The sequence below is a fragment of the Erigeron canadensis genome, chromosome 5 (assembly GCF_010389155.1).
Source record: "Erigeron canadensis isolate Cc75 chromosome 5, C_canadensis_v1, whole genome shotgun sequence".
Taxonomy (NCBI): Eukaryota; Viridiplantae; Streptophyta; class Magnoliopsida; order Asterales; family Asteraceae; genus Erigeron; species Erigeron canadensis.
In genome coordinates, this window is record NC_057765.1 from 3,580,582 (window position 1) to 3,604,068 (window position 23,487).

A 23,487-nucleotide genomic window follows, 5' to 3' on the forward strand; every position below is an offset into this window, starting at 1 on the left:
TATATATAATTGAAAAAACACAAGGGTGCATATGCGTTTGGGCTTATATGTAAATGATAAATAACTTGTTATTGAACAATAGAGTTTGTATTATAGTTAGCCAACAAAGTTTATAAAATATAAGATAACTATGACCCCATAATCGCTGCTATAATGCCCATAAGTGCGTATGTCTCTAGTCCGAATACTGAAAAGAGGTACGACTAGAATGTACGAAACATATGATGGGATGCAACTTACATTACTTTCCGTTATCTAGACTACTTTCCGTCAGCATTACATGTTGACATAAAATAAAAAAAGGTGAAAGCACTACATTCCAGAATATTTTCAAATGCAGTCATAATTATGAAGAAAAAAAATTGGATAATAAAAGCCCTAAGTACGCATTTGGAAAGAATGTGGTAAAAGAAACCCATAACCTTGATACAAACACTATTCCAACTGATATCTACTAATCAAATTAGTAATTTGTTGTATATACACATACATCGACATATATATATATATATACTAGGTCTTTTACCCGCACGATGTGCGGATTTTTTTTAAAGCAGTATAATAATAAATTATATTATGAAACATGAAAAATATAGTGACCTCTAATCCTTGGATGATAGATTATGTAATGTGAATTCCATGCATAATGTTTTAACATACAAATAGACCTAAATTTAGGTTGAAATTTGGCATTGAGGACTTTTGCTATACTTTAAAGAATTGTTATAGTTGGTCAAATACCCGCAACATACAATTAGGTCAACAAAACAAAACAATGAAGTGTAGTGTAGACCTACATGTAAAGTTGAAACATGCGAATTCGATTTATTGGAGTGCCCAGAGTGTATGATCAAGAATTAGGTGAAGATGTCTGAACTCTGAACTAACCTATTTTGATACATCTATTATCGTCTATTAGTTCATATAGAGTATATTAATTCCACATCATGATGATTGAATCTTTTGACTACATAAAGCTTGATGAATGTTTAACTATTTGTTAAATAGCAATTATAAAATACATACACAAAATAAAGCTTAAAAAAAACCTTTTTATAGAATTACTAATGTGATTAGATTATATTACCATTCATCCTAAATACATACAAATATGAATCAATTAACAAATGAATTTGTAATCGTACGTACAATTCTAACAAATATAAGGATTTAGTAATGTAGAATTTGTAATCGTACGTACAAAGTGACGATTTTATTAAAAATAAAAATAAAAATAAATAAATAAATAATAATAATAATAATAATAATAATAATAATAATAATAATAATAATAAGATTTGTAATATTCTTGCCAAATTAATGTTGATCAATCTCATAAATATATTGTTTTTCATATACGATATATCGAATTTTATAGTTTCTATATTCTAATTTATACTATATTTTCTATAAAAAAGATTGATAATTTAAAAAAAAAACATGGAGATGCCACATAGGATAAATCTTATGTGGCAACATTTAAGCATAACTTTAATTTAGGGAGGATGGCTTAAAAGGCTAGGATTCCTACTGTTTTAATATTTATATAGATATATATTAGGGATAACGGCATACGAATGTAACCACCTATGACTAAATGGTTATGTAATGTAGTGACATATTCAAGTAGTTATGTAATGTATGCACCTATGTTTTCTTGGCTATACTATGTAAGGTTCTTTTTATTTGGGTCAATCAATGTAAGAACCTATGTATTTTTTTTGGCTATACTATGTAAAGTCCATACATATTTTACATAGTATAGCCAAGAAAACATAAGCGCATACATTACATAGCCACATGAATAGGTCATTACATTACATAACTATTTGGTCGTAAGTGGTTATATTTGTATGCCATAAACCCTATATATTAAGCATGAAATTAAAGAGAGAAATGAAAACAGAACCTTCTAGAAGAATAAATCTTGGAAGACGAGATGGCAAGTTCCAACGATTGTTTCTCCACAGTGGCGGTCGGGTTGTATACTGTGATAAAAAAAGAAAAGAAAATGTATACTGTGTGATGACGTGGAGGAGATTTGTGGATGTTTGACTAAACACACAAATTAAAGAAAAAGAAAGAATAAGGGTAAAAAAGTGCATGTGTTTTTTATTTTTGACTTTGACTTGAAGAAAAACATCATAAAACAAGGAGGTTCCGAACGTAATTCCTTTCAACATTTTCCTTGCCTCCCCCCAACATTTTTATCAAGACCTGAAAACAAAAAAATGGGATTAGCCTTACACCAATCACTTACTCCTGGCCATATGCTCATCGCAATTTCGCAAGAACACACCAACAGATTGTTCAACCCGAGCAATAGGTAACTGGCAGATCAATGGGCTCAAAGAAATGGGTGAGCACATTGGCCCATTGAGCGCCGAACCAGAGCTAAAACTTGTTACACTAACAAAAGAAGACGAGTTTTTAATCATTGGAAGTGATGGGATCTGGGACGTGTTTAGAAACCAAAATGCAGTGGATTTTGTTAGGCGGCAGTTACAGAAACATAATGATGTGAAGCGTTGCTGCCAGGAGATGGTGGATGAAGCAATGAAGAGAGGAGTACTTGATAACTTGACGGTGGTTATTGTGTGCTTTCAGGCGGAACAACCATCACATGTGGTGGTACAGAGAGGTAGAGTAAGGAGGAGCATTTCTGCTGAAGGGTTGCTGAATTTTAAGTTCCATCTTGACGGGTAATAAAGATTCGATTTTTACCCTTTTCAACCAATTTGGAGACGATGATGAAAATTAGGTAATACTAGTTGTAAATACATTCATGTGAGAGAAGGAAATAAGGTAAGGGATCGAGGATACTACTTGTATCTTTAGAGCCAGGGGATACAATATGTACATTCATAAAATGGTGATTCATCATTTGAAATTTTATCTTGGATTATTTAAGGATACATGATGAAGAAAAAGCGATTTAATTAGAGTTTACCGCACGGTATGTTAATTGATGCATCAATGGAGACCCAGATCGCTCTGTTCAGCGACCTTCACGGTGAGGTTGATGGTCACGTGTGGTCCAGTAAGAGTTCACAGTACACTAAAATGGTATGAATCTGTCTTTGTCTTTGTCGTACCAAGAATACTAATCTGTCTTTGTCGTACCAAGAAACGTATATATATGCCCTTAAAGTTAAACATTACAATTTTCTGCAAATCTTGTATATTAATTACATTTATTGTGCGTGAACAATTCTTTTACCCTTTAAGAGGAGAAGTGATATTCGTAATACAACTCATAATTTATTCACTACAAACATTTTTTACTGACTTGTATAGTTTGATACTAAAACAAGTATTAAGATAAATCAAATAGGATAAAATTTTGACATTTAGATCAATGCACGAAAATTTACGAAGCAATTGACACATGATGATTTTTATGATGCACTATTGTTTTATTTGTTTTACTTTAATACTTGTGTATTTTCCCTAAATCCCAGTTATATAGTAGTCATTCCACGTTCGCTACTATACTCTTCTCACTTATATATATGTATATATATTTAGGACTAAACGACACAGATCGTCCCTGTGGTTTGTCAAAATAATCACGTTTCATCCTTTCTTTATCAAAACCTCACTAGCAATCCTTTAGAGGTGGATAAGGTTCACAGATCACATGTATGCAAGTCGATCACATGTAATCATAGCAATATTCGTGCACATGTGATCAAGAATCCAAATCTCCACATAATTGTATAACGGATGATAATACATATCTTCAAACAATTATAAACTTCAAAATCACACATAAGTTATTCAGAAAACAATCAAAAAACAATTTTCATGTAAAAAATAATCATCGGTTGGGCTTGATTTGAAAAGTTCTTAAAGGTTCTCGCAAAAAAAAGTCTCTCAAAATAACTTTTCTCTATATATATATATATATATATATATTATGTGTGTGTAGATCTACAAATCCAAATCCTCCTGTGTATTTGGAATTTTTATTTTGGATCCAAAGTGTAGTTGTTTATATATATCTCCAAATATGAATACAATATATATCACCATTTGTGTTTCGATTCCGCCCATTAAGGTCGGGTCGGGAAAAGAGATAAGAGATACGGTGGTGGTGATGGATCGATATAGAGATAATGAGAAGATGAATGGTAGTGGTGAGACTATGTTGAAGGTGATGGCAACTATGGTATTTATATGTATAGATAGTATATAGGTAGATACAGGTTTTGTGTTGTATACTCTTTTGGAAAAAGAATGTCATCTTTCAAAATCTAGTTTTGATGAATTTAAGAGCGTTTTCTTCTAAGAGTTTGATTTTTGGTACAAGTGTTTTGAATAAAGGTAATTTGATTTCATGTAGATATATATATATATATATGTCTACATCTTGATGTATATATATATATTTTTAGAGCAATAAAAAAAATGAACAGAATATCATTATTGGTTAGTTTGAAGAGGGAAATGACCTATTTATCCCTCACGTGGGTGGCACGTGGGGGGTTTAACGGATAAAAGATAACGGTTGACCGGTCAAAGGACGATATGTGAACTTTATCCACCTATAAAGGATTGCCAGTGAGGTTTTGATAAAGAAAGGAGAAACGTGATCATTTTGACAAACCACATGGACGATCTGTGTCGTTTAGTCTATATTTAGAGATGCTGAGTGTTATTCAGTTTTGTTAACTTGAATAATGTGTCAGAACTTTTAACATTATTTTCCTGTACTTGGCTGCTCTTAAATCCAACATATTTTAAATCCGACATATTAATGAGAAGGATTTGCTCTAAATTACATCTCTTTTGTAATTAACATTTTGGACTTTTAATTAATGAGAAGCATTTGTAAAATAGTTGGCTCTAGCATACATTTAGAGCAACACATTTAACATTGGCTTTTTAATGGTTCTTCAAAGTTCACAGCAAGGATCATTCCGGGTAATACTGACTTGAACAGAATTTTTACCTTGCAAATCTTTGGCAAGCCAACCCACTATTGCCCAGTAAAATAACAACACTGATAAAGTAACATGAACATTAACACTAATAAATAACCCATTTAAGTCATGCGATGAGTGGATGAAGGTAAAATGTTACATGAAGAAAAGTTAAACTGTTTCCTTTTTCTATCAATTAAACCTATATATAATCAATTACTTTTGGTATTATTGCTTTACTAAGTTCAGATGTGGACTCCGTAGTTTTATCAACAAGAGATGACTTCGATAACTATGTAATCTTGTAAATTTCCTCCTAGGTTGTTTTTACAGAAACAATGAGAGAGAAGTTAGCAATGCTTAATCATCATACTAAATTTACCAACATAAGAAGTCATAAGACTAAACCAAGTTATAATAGTTCAGTTAGCTCATGTAATTATAAAAATATTTTTTGTTATATCAAACATGAATGGCGATATATCAATGAAAAATGAAAAGGGATTACAGATAGATATACTAGATAAAAAATTGTACCTTAAAAGTTTCATCTAGCCTTTACTTTTCCATAATTTTTGAACTGGACAATCTATCCTACTCCAATTCCTAAACTACATGAATATCTAGGATGCAATCTAGTATTCCTGAAAAACACCCCTATCATCCACCCCCATTATGGAGAGTGAGACTTGAACCTAGGTTTATGTATCCTCACAATCATCTACCCTTCACTTGTATGCGGGTAATTAACCCATGTAAGGGAAGGAATATAACACTGCTGAGTTACGTACCATTTCTGGACCATACATGATGCATCTAATGCCTAATGGTATTCAATTCTGTATATGATTGATACGGGTGCTCCAGTTTACCAGTCATTTTCCATCCTCCTACCTCTGTTACAACTAGATTAATACCCGGTCGGTGACCAGGTTATCAAGTAAACTTAAAAAGCTTTTTACTCAAAAATAAAGTAAATTATAAAATCAGCATAATATTAAATCAAAGTCTTAAATCTTGTACACTTTTCGATATAACATATATAGAGTGGGTTTGATATATATTAAGATTGTCAATACTTGACCTTATCTGAAATTCGACTTGAAACCGACTCTAAAAACTGGGTTAGGGTTGTTAAATCCATACCCTGTAACTCGTCGACTTAATCACCCCCTTTGACTTATCACTCTCACGAGCTACCCTTTATTAATACCATTAACGGCGAAACTCGTACCATACCCTTATATATATGGTTCAATGGTGTATTTGTTGTAATTTTTTTTTTGAAATAAGTTAACTAAAAAAAATAAAAAAATTGTCAAAAAACCAAGTTAAGAAAAAAAAATTAAAAAAGAACTTTGTTGATATGTTATCTCATTTAAAAATATTTTTTCACGGTCCGTACCCTATTATGATGTTTCATACTTAACTTGGTTTAAAAATCTCACATGTTATTTTTTATATAATAAACAAATAATTGGACCCATCTTTTTTATGTATTGAAAAATAAGTATATAAAGGGATTTTATAAACAAATTAATTAGGTACATGCATGACAGTGACACATTCATTTTTCATATCTATACTTGTATACAACTATATTAGTTGGTGTTTGTTCATTTACATCCTTAATTTTTCATGAATCTCAAGGGCTTAATCTTAGCCCTTGGATCATTCTCATCAATGGTTAAGATTAACATTTACCTCTAATTAAAAATAAAACACGGAGGGGTATTTTCGTAATTTACACCCAAAAAAAGAATCTTATCTTCCAATTCTCTCTTCTCTATTCACCTGATCAAAACACACACACACACACACAGTCTCTCTCTCTCTCTCTCTCTCTCCCCCTATCTTCTCCTCCTTGGACAGTGACCACCACCACCACCACCATCACCATATCCGACCGCCGCCACCACCACCACTACAATCTGGATCTTCATCTCAAATCACTAGCAACAATAACAAATGGAAGATGATGTTTTAGATATTATTAGAGTGATATTTTATGTAGTTTATATAAAAAATGGATAAACAAACCATTTTTATCCATGATTTGTAATTTTTTCTTTTATTTTTGTTTTTTCATATAATAAGAAGTTGTATTTTTAGTTGTTGTTGTTTAAAATTTTTATAATGAGTTTTGCCCACAAAGTGTTTAATGAAATGTCTAAACCAAAGTGTATGTACGAAATCAAATTTTGATTGTACAAAACAAAGTTACAATGTATGATTAAAATCATTTATGATTATGAATAAGTTTCAATATAAGAAACTCATTTCATTTTGTCACATTGTGCTATACAGAATCATATTTGATTTTCTATAACTATTACCCATGTATACGTAAAATCATTTTTGATTTTGAATAGTTGATCTTGTATAAGTTATGATTGTGTATGGAAAGCATATAGAAAATCATATATGATTCTAAATAATGATTTTAAATATTTTTCTTTGTAATAAAATCAAATATGATTTTGTATAGATATGTCACAATGTATGCTTAAAATCATTTATGATTATGAATAAGTTTCAATGTAAGAAACTCATTTCATTTTGTCACATTGTGCTATACAGAATCATATATGATTTTCTATAACTATTACCCATGTATAAGTAAAATCATTTTTGATTTTCAATAGTTGATCTTGTATAAGTTATGATTCTGTTTGTAAATCATATATGATTCTAAACAATGATTTTAAATATTTTTCTTTGTAATAACATCAAATATGATTTTGTATGGGTATGTCACAATGTATGCTTAAAATCATTTATGATAATGAATAAGTTTCAATGTAAGAAACTCATTTCATTTTGTCACATTGTGCTATACAGAATCATATATGATTTTCTATAACTATTACCCATGTATACGTAAAATCGTTTTTGATTTTCAATAGTTGATCTTGTATAAGTTTTGATTGTGTATGGAAAGCATATAGAAAATCATATATGATTCTAAACAATGATTTTAAGTATTTTTCTTTGTAATAAAATCAAATATGATTTTGTATGGGTATGTCACAATGTATGCTTAAAATCATTTATGATTATGAATAAGTTTCAATGTAAAAAACTCATTTCAGTTTGTCACATTGTGCTATACAGAATCATAAATGATTTTCTATAACTATTACCCATATATAAGTAAAATCATTTTTGATTTTCAATAGTTGATCTTGTATAAGTTATGATTTTGTTTGGAAAGCATATAGAAAATCATATATGATTCTAAACAATGATTTTAAATATTTTTCTTTGTAATAACATCAAATATGATTTTGTATGGGTATGTCACAATGTATGTTTAAAATCATTTATGATTTTGAATAAGTTTCAATGTAAGAAACTCATTTCATTTTGTCACATTGTGCTATACAGAATCATATATGATTTTCTATAACTATTACCCATGTATACGTAAAATCATTTTTGATTTTGAATAGTTGATCTTGTATAAGTTATGATTGTGTATGGAAAGCATATAGAAAATCATATATGATTTTAAACAATGATTTTAAATATTTTTTTTTGTAATAAAATCAAATATGATTTTGTATGGGTATTTCACAATGTATGCTTAAAATCATTTATGATTATGAATAAGTTTCAATGTAAAAAACTCATTTCATTTTGTCACATTGTGCTATACAGAATCATAAATGATTTTCTATAACTATTACCCATGTATAAGTAAAATCATTTTTGATTTTCAATAGTTGATCTTGTATAAGTTATGATTTTGTTTGGAAAGCATATAGAAAATCATATATGATTCTAAACAATGATTTTAAATATTTTTCTTTGTAATAACATCAAATATGATTTTGTATGGGTATGTCACAATGTATGCTTAAAATCATTTATGATTTTGAATAAGTTTCAATGTAAGAAACTCATTTCATTTTGTCACATTGTGCTATACAGAATCATATATGATTTTCTATAACTATTACCCATGTATACGTAAAATCATTTTTGATTTTGAATAGTTGATCTTGTATAAGTTATGATTGTGTATGGAAAGCATATAGAAAATCATATATGATTTTAAACAATGATTTTAAATATTTTTTTTTGTAATAAAATCAAATTTGATTTTGTATGGGTATCTCACAATGTATGCTTAAAATCATTTATGATTATGAATAAGTTTCAATGTAAGAAACTCATTTCATTTTGTCACATTGTGCTATACAGAAAATATATGATTTTCTGTAACTATTACCCATGTATACGTAAAATCATTTTTGATTTTGAATAGTTGATTTTGTATAAGTTATGATTCTGTTTGGAAAACATATAAAAAGTCATATATGATTCTAAACAATGATTTTAAATATTTTTCTTTGTAATAAAATCAAATATGATTTTGTATAGGTATCTCACAATGTATGCTTAAAATCATTTATGATAATGAATAAGTTTCAATGTAAGAAACTCATTTCATTTTGTCACATTGTGTTATACAGAATCATAAATGATTTTTTATAACTATTACCCATGTATACGTAAAATCATTTTTGATTTTGAATAGTTGATCTTGTATAAGTTATGATTCTGTTTGTAAATCATATATGATTCTAAACAATGATTTTAAATATTTTTCTTTGTAATAACATCAAATATGATTTTGTATGGGTATGTCACAATGTATGCTTAAAATCATTTATGATAATGAATAAGTTTCAATGTAAGAAACTCATTTCAGTTTGTCACATTGTGCTATACAGAATCATATATGATTTTCTATAACTATTACCCATGTATACGTAAAATCATTTTTGATTTTGAATAGTTGATCTTGTATAAATTATGATTGTGTATGGAAAGCATATAGAAAATCATATATGATTTTAAACAATGATTTTAAATATTTTTCTTTGTAATAAAAATCAAATATGATTTTGTATGGGTATTTTACAATGTATGCTTAAAATCATTTATGATTATGAATAAGTTTCAATGTAAGAAACTCATTTCATTTTGTCAAATTGTGCTATTTAGAATCATAAATGATTTTCTATAACTATTACACATGTATACGGAAAATCATTTTTGATTTTGAATAGTTGATCTTGTATAAGTTATGATTGTGTATGGAAAGCATATAGAAAATCATATATGATTCTAAACAATGATTTTAAATATTTTTCTTTGTAATAACATCAAATATGATTTTGTATGGGTATGTCACAATGTATGCTTAAAATCATTTTTGATTTTGAATAGGTTTTGTCACAATGTATGCGTAAAATCATTTTTGATTTTGAATAATTCGTTATATATAGGATTTTCACACTGTAAGAGTAAAATCAAATATGATTCTAGGCATAAGAACACAAGTAACTAAAACCTCAATACAAAATCAAATTTGATTGTACAAAACAAAGTTACAAAACACAAATCTATAGAATCTATATACAAAATCAAATATGATTTTACACATACAGTTACAAAAACAGAAATTTCTATAATCTTTATACATAATAAACTATGATAATGAACATAAAAGTAAACAATAACAGATAACAAATCGAATTTGATGTTACTCATACATTTCCACAAAACAAATGGAGTTTATATCCACAAACTTATACACCAATTTAATACAGAATCATAAAGTTGATTAAATCATATTATCAAACATTGATTTAGACATTTCATCAAACACCTTGTGCAATACTCAATCAAATGTGATTTGATATTAAATCATATATAAGAAACTTTGGTTCAGACATTTCATCAAACACCTTGTATGCAATATTGTACCAAACAACAAAGTCAATTGAATAATTAATAAAATTTAACAAGTTCTAATGTTAGAATAAATCTAATCACATATTATCAAATTACATTTGATTATCACCTGAGAAAATTAGAATTCACATAACAAAAAGTCGTAATGTTCGTATTCAATACATCCTTCAATGATATTAATTTCTCAAGATCCATTGATGATGAATGATGAAGATGATGATGACGACGGAAATGATGGTTGTGCCATTTCGATTGGAACGCGACGGTGACCTAAACACGATGAGGGTAGTGGTGGTGGTGGTGATTTTCCAAGAGGGGGAGTGAGAGAGAAAGAGAGATCTCTGTGTGTGTTTGGAACTAGAAAAGAAAAAAGTGGGATAATGTACAAAATTACCAAAGTACCCCTCCGTGTTGTTTTTTTTTTTTTAATCTCAGCCGTGGATTGCTTTTGATCCAAGGGCTGAGATGCAGCCCTTTGGTTTCACCACTTTTTGTAGTTTCACATAAGTACAACTCTATAAAAGTTATAGCTTCCATGCTGAAAGTTAAGAAAAATGAAACATGTGACTTGAATAAACTATCATTAATGAATTAAATCACCATTAGTTATTAATATTAAATTAAACCATCGGTCATTTATATTAAAAAATATCTCTATTAAATGCCATCAAATCAAATATTTTTACATTATTTACCTTCACCATTTGACATCACCACAACCATCATCATTCATCGTTGCTATCACACCGCCGTTATCGTAGTCGTATTGCGTGGGTACCGATTAACGTATCCAAACCTATCTACTCCCGAACCAACCTTGTTTATCTTAATTTATTGCATTGAATAAGTTTTATATAGAAAGGTTAATAAATAAAATAAAATCATTTCAAATTTTATATATATCTTTAATCGAAATCCCAAAATCGGCATATTAATAAAATAATACTTATTATATATATTGCTATAATTATAAATGAAATACTTTCTTAATCATGAAGCCACCATCTTCTGCAAAAGATCGATCGCACAACTAATTAAACCAATTGTTGTGGGGTCAATTTTGGCTCCAATGAATCAAAACTATTAACCTAATTCAAAGAGCCAACTTCATGTAAACCGTACGTTAATAAATATCATTATCCAATGAATCACAACTAATGGTCTTATTAATCAGATTCTAAAAAATTTACACTTATTTGTAACTAAAATGTCTGTCACAGATTTAAATTTAAACTAAAATGTCTGTCACAGATTTAAATTTAAATTAATCAAAAGATATTTTTTGCAATTATTTCTCTTACTCATATTTTGTAAAAATGATACAATTCTTCTTTTTATATAAAAAATAGTTGACTATACAAAAGAGCTAATAAAATATTTTATTTTTTGTTAAAAATTATTATTATTATTATTATTATCTTTATTAATTATATAGAGTTAAAAAAGACCCCGTGTATTAGAAATCTGTTTAATGTTTAGCTAATATTGACTACTATTATAATCTACTTAATATTTTTATTTCAAATTCTCGCAAATGTATACCGTTTTAGGTGATGTGTAAAATGAAAATTTCAATTCGAAGTTTATTTTCTTAACTTATAAATTTGTAACATATAATTATTTAACAAGGATTGAACTCTTAACGTTCTACAACGTTATAAGCTTTTAAGTGGTTTGATTACAAAATTATAATAGAGGGCAATTTTTTGCTATCAAGCCCTGAGCATCAAATAACTCACGACCGGCCTTGGATACTGCCAAACAACAAAAAAAAGTCACAAACATTCAACAAAAATGAGGCTTAGCACTGAATATATTTTGTATTCAATACAGACACAACAATAAATATGTTAACTGTTTGTTTTTTTTTTTTGCGTTTTCGTATCTTATGTATTTTAAGAGGAGTTTATGCTCTTTTAAAAGGTGTTTATAGCTTATATTTTTAAAACGATTTTGTTTGTACGCAGGAAAGACATAGTGGAAACTTGCTTAAGATCAAAGGAATTTAGTGCAGCAACAATCACAAGATTGAACATGATTTGGTAAACAGATTCTTCTTTTTTTCTTAAATAAAGATTTTTACTTTTCTTTTGTTTTCTTATTATATTGAAGAAACCCGCTTCATTTTGTTTGATTTTGGATAAATCTTGATTTCTTGAAAATGTGCTTATGATTGATAAATACATTTATCATATGAATAAGAGCTATTGCTAATTTCAAGATTCTAATTTTTGCCCAATATGTGTATAATATACACAGATTGATTAGCATTAAGAATTTGGTCTTGTTTGCATGCACATATTCATAGAACAAATTGTTCCATTTAGTTTAATTTTGACCGAGTAAGGGTGATGACCGATAGATACAAAGTAACTGTAAATTTTATTACCGTAAAAGTAGGTGAGAGTTTTTTTAATAATTACCAGCATTAAAATAGTTACCGTGTTTAAAAAAATTGTATATTAAATAAATTAAAAGAGTTACCATATACAAAATAGTTAAAGTTGACTTTTATTTTTAATGGCTAAGATCGATTTATTTAAAAATTTCAAAGGCTAAGATCAAAAGATAAGTTTTATTTTTTTCTCTCTACCAGCAATATATATATAATATAATATATAATATATAATTACAAACTTTCTCTTTATAAATCTTTGATTCAATAGAAACACCCAACATTGGCTTAATTAACACAAAGTACATACCTGTACAGTCGATTATATCATCAACTAAAATCCTGAACCAATCAGAAGTGAGTTTTCAAGCCTCCATTCATTCAATGAAATCACGGGGACAAAGATAGTAAGCCCCTGTGCTAAGTTGAGTTTGAGAAAAATTTTCTCCAAAAATTTGCTATATATCCTTTGCTCTCTTGCAAGACTTTATTTGCTGCTTCATCAATGTACACAAGATTTGCACCACACCAATGTACATCCACAAGACCCTTGCTCACAATGATAGACACAGTAACTGTCTTCAATTTGTAACGCTTTCCAAATTGGCCAATAGCTTGACCACATACCAACTTGATCAGGTTTGCCAAATACTCTGGGGTTGTACATCAAGTTAACACCATTGGGCGTATATTGAAAAGTTATATATTGAAAAGTTATAATTAATCCTTCAAGCATCCTGTGGGCATGCAGGTACTTTGAAAAGTTATCAATCATCCACCCGATTTGGACGCAAGCTTGGGATGACTTGTGCCTATAGCGTCGAGGAGGAATCCCCTCCTGGACACTCCCCCGAGACGTCTATAGGTTAAGGACTTACTTGATTAGCAAATAACACAAGTATTAGGATTTTCATCTTCATTAGGTTTGGGATAATATAACGAATCATAAGGTTGACTTCCTTGATATAACGAATATCTTAACTTTATAGCCTCTTCTTGTCTCTTTTCTAACTCATCTTCTTTTTTCTTGTCACGTCCATCTTCCTCTTTCTGTTTTCCTGGCTCTTTTGCAGGCCCAACTGACAAAATCTTTATACGACATATTTTTCTCAGTTTTAACACTACTGCAACTGGATCTACATCTCCTATTATAGTCAGTTTCTTGTCTTTCATGTCCATTGCTATTGAATCCACCCCTGTGTTTTTTTATCAAGTGATGTCACAGATTTAATCTTTAATTATAAACTAAGATCTGGGTTGGTTTATTTTTGAAAATTATGATAACCCCAGATGAATACATTTAATAAAGTTTGTATTGTAGTCGTTATAGACTATAGTACCTGGGAGTGTTGAGACCTGTTTCATTGCCTTTTTCTTGATTTTTTCATCCAAGATATCCAATTTGAACACAACTTTCTGCAATATAATTGAAGAAGTTGAAATTATTTCAAACACCTATTTAGGATTTCACATAATATGCTCGTTAATTGTATAATTTGTAAAATATATCTCGTAGTTGGGGAAAACACCCTTTGTTTTTCAGTTTTGATTTTCAAGAAAACAAACAAAAAACAGAAAACGTGTTCAAATAATAGTTTTCCAAAAATGTTTTCCAAGAAAATTGAAAACGCTATTTTTCACTTTTCTATGTGAAATTAGAAAACACTTTTTTTTTTTTTTTTTTTTTTTTATCGTTTTCCATTTTTAAATTTTGAAAACCTTAAATTATATTAATTCTCCTCCAACGCCCACGTCTGTGCCCCCCGTAACCCTTCGCCCTAAGTAGTTAAGGACCGGAATTTCGGTGTTTCGGTCAAGGACCGGTAAGCAAGATATTGGTTTTTCGGTGGTATTTCGGTAATTTTAAATATTAATATTTTATATATTTATATATTTTATATAATATAATATACTTATACCTTTTTAGTATGTAGAAGTTTGAATAGAATATTTCATATATATTTTTAATTTTAATATGTAAAAGATATCAGCATATTTATTTAAAAAAAAGTCAGATTAAAAATAATAAAGTATCCTCGTTACAGATATTAATATACATTATTGGATGTCTAAACTTCTTTTCAATAACAAAAGTCACCTACTCTGCTGCTGTTGAAAAAAAGTCACCTACTCCCCCATCTTTATATTCTGGCTATCTCTCTTTTCTTTTTCTTACTTCTACGTTCTACCACATCAAGTAGCACGCGAAGAGATAGCTATTTTTTGTGGTGGGTGTACTGTGAGCCTTTCAATAGTCTTCAGAAATTATCTTTTAACTTATTCTAGGAAATTCCTTAATATCAGATCCAACAAAAAGGTATGTACTGTGTATTCTATTCGATTTTCTTTGGCCCGAATCTCTAGATTGACGGTCAAATTTGTCTCGCACCTGCTACCTCTACGTGCTATCCCCTTTTCCTCTCTTCCACCTTTTTTTCTCCCTTGATTTATTATGTTTGGCCCAAAAAATTGAAAAATAAAATCAAAACCCGTAAAACCACCGAAACCACCAAAGTTAAAAAGGTTGAATTTCGGTCATATTCTGGTCAATACCACTGGTATTCCCAGAAACGTAAACGAAACCGATATATGAAACCGAAATTGTTTCCACCCTTCGAAAACTGGTATACCACCGAAATTGATAACATAGCCTTCGCCCTCTCCCCGTCACTACCCACCCTAGAACATGTTTTTTAATATGGTAAATAATAATAGCATATTTTAGTTTTGAGTCCGTTTTCAAAATTTTCAATTTATTTCTAAAAATGGAAAACTCCTTCTATTTTCTTGAAAATTAGAAATGGAAAACTAAAAAACATTTTACACAACTATATGTGCCCTAAATATAATAAAAGACCAAATTGTCATCTACTTTCTTGAAGGATCAAACTTGCCATTAAATAACTTTAAAAGGAGCAAATTTACCCTCACTCTTTTAGAAATTATATATATATTAGGTTTCACTTATTGTCAATAAACGTTAGTGTAATTGTTTTGTTTGGGGTGCTAAATGCGCTTTAACATATAAAATGAACAATGTGAAAACTGAAAAGTTGCATAAATTTTTTCTTATTTACATTAAAATATGTACACATAATACTCTAAATCAATACACCTAAAATTTATGACAGAACAAGGTGTTAACATTATGTCGTTGGAGTTCAAATCGATGGCTTTGGATGTGACCGTGGAAGAGGTCGTTGATTTGTGATGAGCCAATACATTGGTAAACGGTTCCAACAGGATGCCATGTGAGATGTTACAGTGTTGGGAAATTATTTTTATGTCAGTGTTAGCTTTGGTTATATTAGGAAACGTTCAAATGAGGGACTACAGGTGTTCAACTGAAGAAAGTCGAGAAGAATGAAGACTGAAGTTAAATGGTCAAAGAGGACTAATATTGAAGACATTGGGTACTTGGAGGACTGTTATCTATCTTGAAGATAAAAGACTTGATATTTCGAAATGTTTATCCTGATGAGAGGCACCGATTATATAATATATCTTCAAAAGATCATCTCAACATTATATTCTTCTCTTATTTTTGCTATTTTTGTATATACATTCATATTAAAGAATCTGTATTCTATATTCATATGATTATCATCTTTATCATATGATTTATTTCTAATAATAATTCTGTAATAACTTGTAAACTCTTTGTATTGTGTTTATATACATAATAAATACTATAATTGATTCTTGGTTCAATTCCAGAGATCTTACATACAGGTGTGGTATCATGATTCAAGTTGAACTGAGAAGATGATCGAGGTGGAGGTCAGGTGTCCAGGAAAAGTTGAGATGGTTTGAGCCTTTGAGGTGAGGCTATTTTGACGGGATCCTTACTATGAAGAACATCGATGGTGATTGTTGGGTTAATCGACTTGTTCATGGGTCACGAGTCAGTGGGTCAGACGGGTAATGTTTTCACGGGCTGTGAGGTTTGGATAAGGGTCAGATTTGACTCTAAACTAGCAGCAGAAGCATTCCATATTGCTCATGTTTTATTATAGTTTAAATAAGTAAACTTTGGGTTTCTCCTCCAAGGTGATCACAATACTTACATACTCTTCCATATTTCATTTTGCAATTCCTATTGTAGCCTTCCTTCCAATCCTTATATCTTTTTATTAATTTCTTCTTCTATTTTGCCACTTAGTTTCTTTACAACGGGGTTAAAAATACCCGCTTTTACCTGTTTACATCTATTTTCCTTTACTTTGATGTCAAACCCTTGACATCTAAGTTGCAGAAGACTAAGTACATTCATTTATTGTTGGTGCATTTGACACATCAGGGATAACTAACTTGGTACCATCACAAGCCACAGTGGCCTCACCAACGCCATAAATCAGACCTCAGAACTCAATACCATCACAGAGCACAGTGGTCTCACCGACCCCATCAATCATCGTAGGTTTTCCATTCAACTCTTCTTGATGGTTATTTAGTCTAAGTTACATGTCGTGGGTTTTTGATACAGGTTACATTTGGCTCTATGCTTGGAGCAGAAGACCGCGTTGAGGTTTGTAAGTATATGTTGCAGTTGTGATTAGGGATGTGCACGGGTCAAAACCCGGCCCGACCCGGCCCGAACCGTCATGACCCGTGACCCGAAAGTGCAAGAAAAATGGAACCGAAACCCGGCCCGTTGACCCCCCGGGCGGGTCGGTTCGGGCCCAGGTTCTACCGGGTCGGGTTCGGGTTTTTAAGGTTGACCCGGAAAATAGCTTGCTTGAACTTTTGTCTTGAGAGAAAGGTAGAAACCATGAGAATGATGATATACTGATGAAGACTTTTCAATGGGGTATTCCACTATTGATGTTCACTTTGTTTTTAGTAGGCGTTTGATTTGAAAATTAAAATGAAAGATTTCTGATAGATTGAGGCTTCGATGAAAGTGATAGATTTGAGGCTTCAATATAGAGATGAATATGGTTGCGGTTTTGAAAATGGATTGAGGATGTTTCAAGATTGTATCCATTCATATCTTCTTTATATATTTTAAGTTTTAAAACCAACGAATCAAGTTAGTCCACGTCTATTTTTTTTCTAAGGTAATATGTGTAAAATATATATATATATATATATATATATATATTAACATATAAAAAGAAAATATGGGACACAGCTAATGGTTTTTGTTTACATCTATCTAACAATATAAAAATAACCTACTCTAGATATAGATGCTCACGTGTGGACATAATAACACCAGGTACACCCCACCTCCATTTTGGTTTCTTGATTCATCATTTTATTTTCTATCCTTTTCACATCTCTTCTAACCTCTCTCTTTCCATGCTTTTTTCTAGTAATATAGTGGGTAAACATGAAAGATCCCTAACCTTCACCCTCTCCTTCTTCGTTACTTCATCTTTGTCTGTCTAGTATCTATCGATATATACACACATCACATATGTGGGTTGTGTATCAATTGTGTTATTATATACATCACAAGTATCTATCTATATATATACACACCCATCACCCATCTATCAATATGTGACTGTCGGGTTTTAACGGGTTAAACCGCCAAACCACGGTTTTGACCCGGACCGAACCGAGAACCGAGTATCACAAATTTTATGAACCGAGAACAGGCCCGTCTGGGTACCGGGCGGGTCGGGCACGGGCGGGTCACGGGTGGGTCACGGGCGGGTCACGGGTTTCGGTCCAAATGCTCATCCCTAGTTGTGATGCATGTTGTGGGTTTTTAACATAACTTTGAGTATTTTACATTTAATTTTGGGCCCACGATTTTTGTGTATGTGAATGGCTATTTAAAGCAACATTTACTTAGTTTAATTTAGATTTTCATATTCAATTATCTCAAACGCATATTATATACATTTAATTAGTTAAGCACTATGTTAGTTTTATGGACTTTTAATGCATCAAAATAATGTTTTTTAAGTGTTCTCACCGTTTTTATTTTTAAAACTGTTCTTATTTGATTGTCCCCCTATATATATATATATAATATATATATATATATATTAGAGTGTGTTGTGTGAGTTGCAAGGGGCCTGAAACCTACATCTTGTAAATTTCATCCTGTATTGTTGAAGTAATTAGACTGACTTCGTAAATTAGTGAACATTGTGAGATTTAGAAGAGTGAAATGAAGGTTTCGGAGTCCCGTAGAAATAAATGTCAATTATTGAAGGAAGGAGGAGGATATATATATATGGGGGAAGGGAATATGAGGCTGTTAGGCACCCAAGTTGGGTGAAAAACCCCTCACATACCTTTTTTTAAAGGGTAAAAATCATGGGGGGCCATGTATTTATTTAAAATATTAAAATATTAGTATGTGAGGGGTTTTTCACCCAAATTAGGTGCATAACAGCCTCATACTCACTTTCCCTATATATATATATATATTAGAGAAATTTGGAAAAATATTAGCAGAATATGATCAATTACCTTTCCTCTTCCTTTATGAAGTACAGATGTGGATTCCGTAGTTTTATCAACAAGAGATGATTTCGATAACTCTGCAATCTTGTAACTTTTCTGCTGTTTCATTCAAAAAATTAGACTGATTCCATAAACTAACATTTTGAGATTTAGAAGAGTTAAATGGATGTTTGGGAAGCATGTTGAAGTAAAATCAATGATTGAAGGAAGAGGATATATAAATATAAATATTAGATAAATTTGGAAAAAAGTAGCAGGTATATAATCAATTACCTTTGGTATGGCTTTATTAAGTACAGATGTGGACTCCGAAGTTTTATTAACAAGAGATGATTTCGATAACTCTGCAATCTTGTCAATTTCCTCCTGTATCGCTCAAATAATTAGCACAATTCCATAGTGATCACTGTGAGATTTAGAAGAGTGAAATGGAGGTTTGGGAGTCATGTAAAAAAAGTTCCAATGATGGAAGGAAGGAAGAATACATATAGTTACTAGAGAAATTTGGAAAAAAGAAGTAGCGGAAATATAATCAATTACCTTTGGTATTCCTTTACCAAGTACAGATGTGGACTCCATATTTTTATCAACAACAGAAGATTTCGATAACTCTGCAATTTTGTAAACTTCCTCCTGTGTTGTGTTTACAATAAAAATTAGAGAGAAGTTATCAAAGCTTTATTATCAAAAACGCTAAAATCATCAAAATAAGATGTCATAAGTCTAAACCAAATTATAAAGCAGGTTCAGTTAGCTCATGTAATAAAAAAGAAAAAAATATTACTATCAAACATGAACAGTGAAATATTATATTCAAAACTGCAAAGGGAACTAGAGATATTAGATTTTTTATAAAACTACAAACATGAACGGTGATATAACAATGAAAACTGAAGAGGTATTAGAGATAGAGATACTAGATAGAACTGTAGCCTAATTCTACCTAGGCGTTCCTTGTATTCAGGTAATTAGTCCTGTTAAGTCAAGGATTCACTAACGTGACACATCGCTAATGATAGTCAGCGCTATCAGTTGTTATTTAGAGTTAACCTTAAGTTTGATGACTCATCCCATATCTTGTAAGTCAAATATGGACTGGAAAACAGAAGAGAAAAACTTGGTCCCAAAGATTTAGAAGTATGACAGAGTGATCTGTCTATACCATTTTAAGAAGAAAACAATACAAGTTTTTCTCTCTCACCAAAGATGGAAACAAACAAGGAAGACTGCAAAGACGACAGACCGAGTTCTTCATGATGACAACCTTCCTCATGTCAACATCCATATCCTCATTGTGTTGCCCAATCTCGACAACAATATAAAGCAACACTTTGTGAAGACAATTCTTCTTGTTGGTGTGTGCCATAAAGAATCTACTTAGTGTATATGCCATGTTGTAAATTGTTGAGTTTTCCGTTAGTCAAAAACTCAACAAGTCTTATTATTAATTGTTGAGTTTTCCATTAGTCTAAAGGAAGGAATAATTTTTTTTTTTTTTTTTGAACAGCAGTAAAATTATTCAATGATAAAAATAAAAACCGTCTAGCAAGATGCTAGAGGCCAAAAATGCAAAATTTAGAATTACAAACTAGCTACACACACTAGATTCATCTGGGACTTTAACTGCTAGGATTGCAAAATGAGTGAGAAAATTCATGCAAATTGCAAAAGGAAAGAGAATATTACACAGCGCACATACCACTTCCGGACCATGCATGATGCATCTAATGGTCTTCACTTCTGTATATGATTGATACGGGTGCTCTGGTTTACCATCCATTCTCCATCCTCCTACCTCTGTTACAATTATAAACTTCCTCTTTATAAAGCTTAATCTCAAGGAAAACGCCCAACATTAGCTTAACAGGAAGTACATACCTGTATAATCAATTTTATCATCAACTAAACTCCTGAACCAATCAGGAGTGAGTTTTCCAGCCTCCATTAACTCAAAAAAGTCACAGCGACAAAGATAGTAAGCCCCTGTGCTGAGCTGAAATTCAGAAAAATTTTCTCCAAGAATTGCTACACATTCGTTGTTCTCTTGCAAGGCTTCATTTGCTACTTCATCGGTGTACACAAGCCTTGCACCGCACCAATATATATCCAGAAGACCCTTGATCACAATGATAGACACAGTAACCGTCTCTTCAATTTTTAATGCATTCCCAATAGGCCAATAGCTTGACCACATACCAACTTCATCAGGTTTTCCAAAGACTCTGGGGTTGTACATCAAGTTAACACCACCGGGTGTATTGATTTTAGCAAACCATACCCAATCTTCACCGTGTGCTGTATATTGAAAACTTATGATTAATCCTTCGAGCCACCTGTGCTCGGGGCATGCTGGCACTTTAAAAGACAGTAATGTCGATTGTGATGTATACATGTAATCAGTATCAGTCATCATGTTTGAATTTTTTATGTTTGGCATAGATGTGCTCATTATATTAAATTCGTACAGCATCTGTGCCACAGAAGCAGAGGATTCAGTCAGTCATGTGATCATGGTTGTTTAAGCATGTGTTATATTGTATAGAAAAACGTTAACCTGGACACATGAACTCCTGCCTTTGGTAAGCTCAGCATCTCCAACCAAGCACACCTCAAGATCTTGATATTCTCTGAGCCAAGCCATGTGTTTTAAATCAGATTCTTCAAGCTTGGTTACTGGCATCAATTTGAAAAGGCCTTCCACTTCACACAAATTGACACAGCCTTCATAGCCAAATTCTTGCAATTTGAATTGATGTGACTCAAAAGTAACTATATTCAACGAATTACAGTAATATATGTACAATTCTGCAAGTGTACTAGGAAGACATTGCAGCTCTTTAAGATCATTGCAACCACTGACATCAAGGACCCGAAGACGTTTAAGATAATTGTAACTAGGCAGGAACTCAAACAGACCATTTACTAGATTCAAGTATATCAAGAGTGGTTGGTCATTGAAAGTCAGAGGAAAATAATCGGTGTTACTAAGATTGCATGACGAGAAAAACAACTGCTCTAATGACTGTGGCAAAAGAAAGGAAGCTTGCGGGGTATTTTCTATAGAATGAAGAGATGATCCTTCTTGACTTACTAATGGACTTATTTCCTCCCTCATGCACAGCTTTTTACACCCTGTTATATTCAATATAGCAAGACATGTAAGACCTTCGAGGGTTACGTGAGTCAGACTTGTACAATCCCAGAGAATCAAAATCTCAAGATAACAGAGTCGATAGATATTGTGGATTTCCCGTAAATTCTTTGAGCTTCTAAGATTTAAAATCTTGAGTAAATGAAGATCCTGTTTCCAAAGTAGTATGAAAAATAAGAGGGAATGGCTAGTAAACGTGAAGACCATGAAAAATCAAGGAACAAGCTAAAATAAGAGGATGTTGAGTTCTCTACCGCAGGTGGTTCAAATTCTTCCAAGCAGCTATAGCTCATATCCATAGCCACTAAGTTTTTCATGCACAAGTTGGAGGGTATGGCTCGTAAACTAAATCCAGTCCAGCAGAGCCATCTTAACTGTTTTGAAAAGTTCTCATAGGATCCAGTGAGATCCACAGAGTTTAGCTGGAGCAATTTTAATTTGTCCATCTTCTTAAATGACTCTGTGGTTAGTTCTGATGACTGCAAACATAACATTGAAGAATATGATGCCCAGTTATCGAGTAAATATCAAGGCTAAAGAAAAACAAACGTATCATGAGGAAAATCACCAACTTATACGAAATGTGTAAAAGTGAACATTTAACCCCCAGGATTATTATTATTTTATTGCAGAAAAATCATAATACATTAGCTAGCTTTTGACAGCTCGATCACCTCATACTCATACGACTTTTCTCCTTGGTTTAGCAGCTTTATGTCAAGAGCCAGGCCTTCGATTTTTTTAGAACCCTAAATAGAAAGATGACAAACAAATAAAACTACAGATCAAACTAAGAAGGTATGAAAGGTGCTATGTTACGTTCC

At 31.2% G+C, this 23,487-nt stretch overlaps 1 protein-coding gene, 1 long non-coding RNA gene and 1 pseudogene across 2 annotated transcripts; 1 reads left to right on the forward strand and 2 right to left on the reverse strand.

Annotated features, from left to right (window-relative positions):
* The window catches only part of LOC122598900, a 47,301-nt pseudogene that overhangs the window by 18,335 nt on the left and 5,479 nt on the right, over nucleotides 1–23,487 (reverse strand).
* On the reverse strand, nucleotides 13,394–20,154 carry LOC122598903 (heavy metal-associated isoprenylated plant protein 39-like). Its single transcript, XM_043771383.1, has 5 exons — nucleotides 20,053–20,154; nucleotides 19,786–19,878; nucleotides 19,519–19,611; nucleotides 14,427–14,502; nucleotides 13,394–14,282 (listed from the first exon to the last, which is right to left on the reverse strand). The coding sequence occupies exons 1-5, from the start codon at nucleotides 20,089–20,091 to the stop codon at nucleotides 13,969–13,971; spliced, it is 615 nt and encodes a 204-aa protein (XP_043627318.1). The 5' UTR covers nucleotides 20,092–20,154; the 3' UTR covers nucleotides 13,394–13,968.
* LOC122598905 lies at nucleotides 15,149–18,110 on the forward strand. The gene is made up of 2 exons (XR_006323774.1): nucleotides 15,149–15,403; nucleotides 16,218–18,110. It is a non-coding gene; the product is annotated as an uncharacterized LOC122598905 (long non-coding RNA).